Genomic DNA, 1,341 nt, shown 5'->3' with positions numbered 1-1,341 from the left:
GGTATCTCCCTGTATGCGTGTTACATTCTGCATGTGTATCAGCGAATACACATCAGGCCCAAGGCTCCTGAAACTGCGCTCACAACCTGAAACATTTCAGCAAAACACTGGCACTGAAAAGAAAATTTGACAGCGACAGCCCAGTGCAAGCATCTGTGTGTGTGTGTGTGTGTGTGTGTGTGTGTGTGTGTGTGTGTGTGTCCCAGCTTCCTGCAAGTCATCATGGGTAAAGGCAGGTAGGACTTGGGAGGTCCAGGGACGCTGTAACAAGTGTTGTGATTGGTTATTCGTGAGAAATGGTTGAACTTGAGAGCAGCTAATGCTTTAATTTGAATTTTGATTGACTGGCATGACGGTGAGCCTGAAGAGCTATGCCATGATGAAACTAACCGTGTGTGTGTGTGTTTGTGTGTTTCAGGCCTGACAGCTGCAGCCATGGCCGAGCTCCAGAAGCTTCAGAAGATGAAGATGATGATGAGCCTCCAGAACGGTAATGAGTCAGACAACGAGGACTTACACTCCAATACAGGTAAGACAAACACACACACAAACAAACACACACTTACATTAGCATCCAAAGTTATTGGGTACATTTCAAGTCTAGTTAGTCAACTGTTTCTGGAAAGTTCCTTTAAATATCGGTGCTAAATCTGTGGCAAATTTGAGTTTTTAAGCCCAGTTTCTTTTATTATGCAGCATAATGAACACTAGCCTGTTTATTTTGCAAATGTTAACATCAGCAGCTTATGATATAGAAAGAGGGAGCTCATTGCTTTAGAATTCTTTTGCTTCTCTGCAATTCCGATTATTGTATTTTAAACCAGGCTAAACTGGCAAGCTGGAGACCTAAATGAATAAGCCTGACCACTTAACCGTTTACAGTAAAGTGACAAACATGAAGCAAAAAATTAACAACCAGCGACGGACTCGGCCGTTTGCAGACAGCTACAAACAGAAACTGCTAAAAGCTAATTCAGCATACTTTAAAAGGTTATGTTTGCCCAAGTCTAAACAAATAATTAACTGTATCCATGGCACCATTAATGCACACCCCCACTGCTACACTCTCTGTCGCACACACACATACTCCCTTTTGTAAGGTCTAAGATCCATGGCTCCGTGCACTACAGAAAAAAAGGGCTTGTGATGTAGCGCACAGCCAAGTACTGTAATTAAATCCATGGCACATTAAACTTGTAATCTCTAAATAATAAGTGCGATGAAATCAATTAATATCAACTCTTTAGCTTTTTAAAATACTAAGGCACACACACACACACACACACACACACACACACACACACACACACACACACACACACACACACACACACACACACA

At 42.1% G+C, this 1,341-nt stretch overlaps 1 protein-coding gene across 1 annotated transcript in view; it reads left to right on the top strand.

Moving 5' to 3' along the window:
• dachb (dachshund b) overlaps window positions 1–1,341 on the top strand; it is a 113,242-nt gene that overhangs the window by 78,419 nt on the left and 33,482 nt on the right. The window contains exon 3 of the mRNA XM_005748848.1: window positions 419–529. Coding sequence (XP_005748905.1) covers window positions 419–529 — 111 coding nt within the window. The remainder of the gene's footprint in view (window positions 1–418; window positions 530–1,341) is intronic.

Source organism: Pundamilia nyererei, unplaced genomic scaffold, assembly GCF_000239375.1.
Source record: "Pundamilia nyererei isolate P.nyererei 1_Seehausen unplaced genomic scaffold, PunNye1.0 scaffold00231, whole genome shotgun sequence".
In the NCBI taxonomy this organism is placed as follows: Eukaryota; Metazoa; Chordata; class Actinopteri; order Cichliformes; family Cichlidae; genus Pundamilia; species Pundamilia nyererei.
Note: the sequence above shows the minus strand (reverse complement) of the source record. Positions and strands in the feature narration are given on the sequence as shown.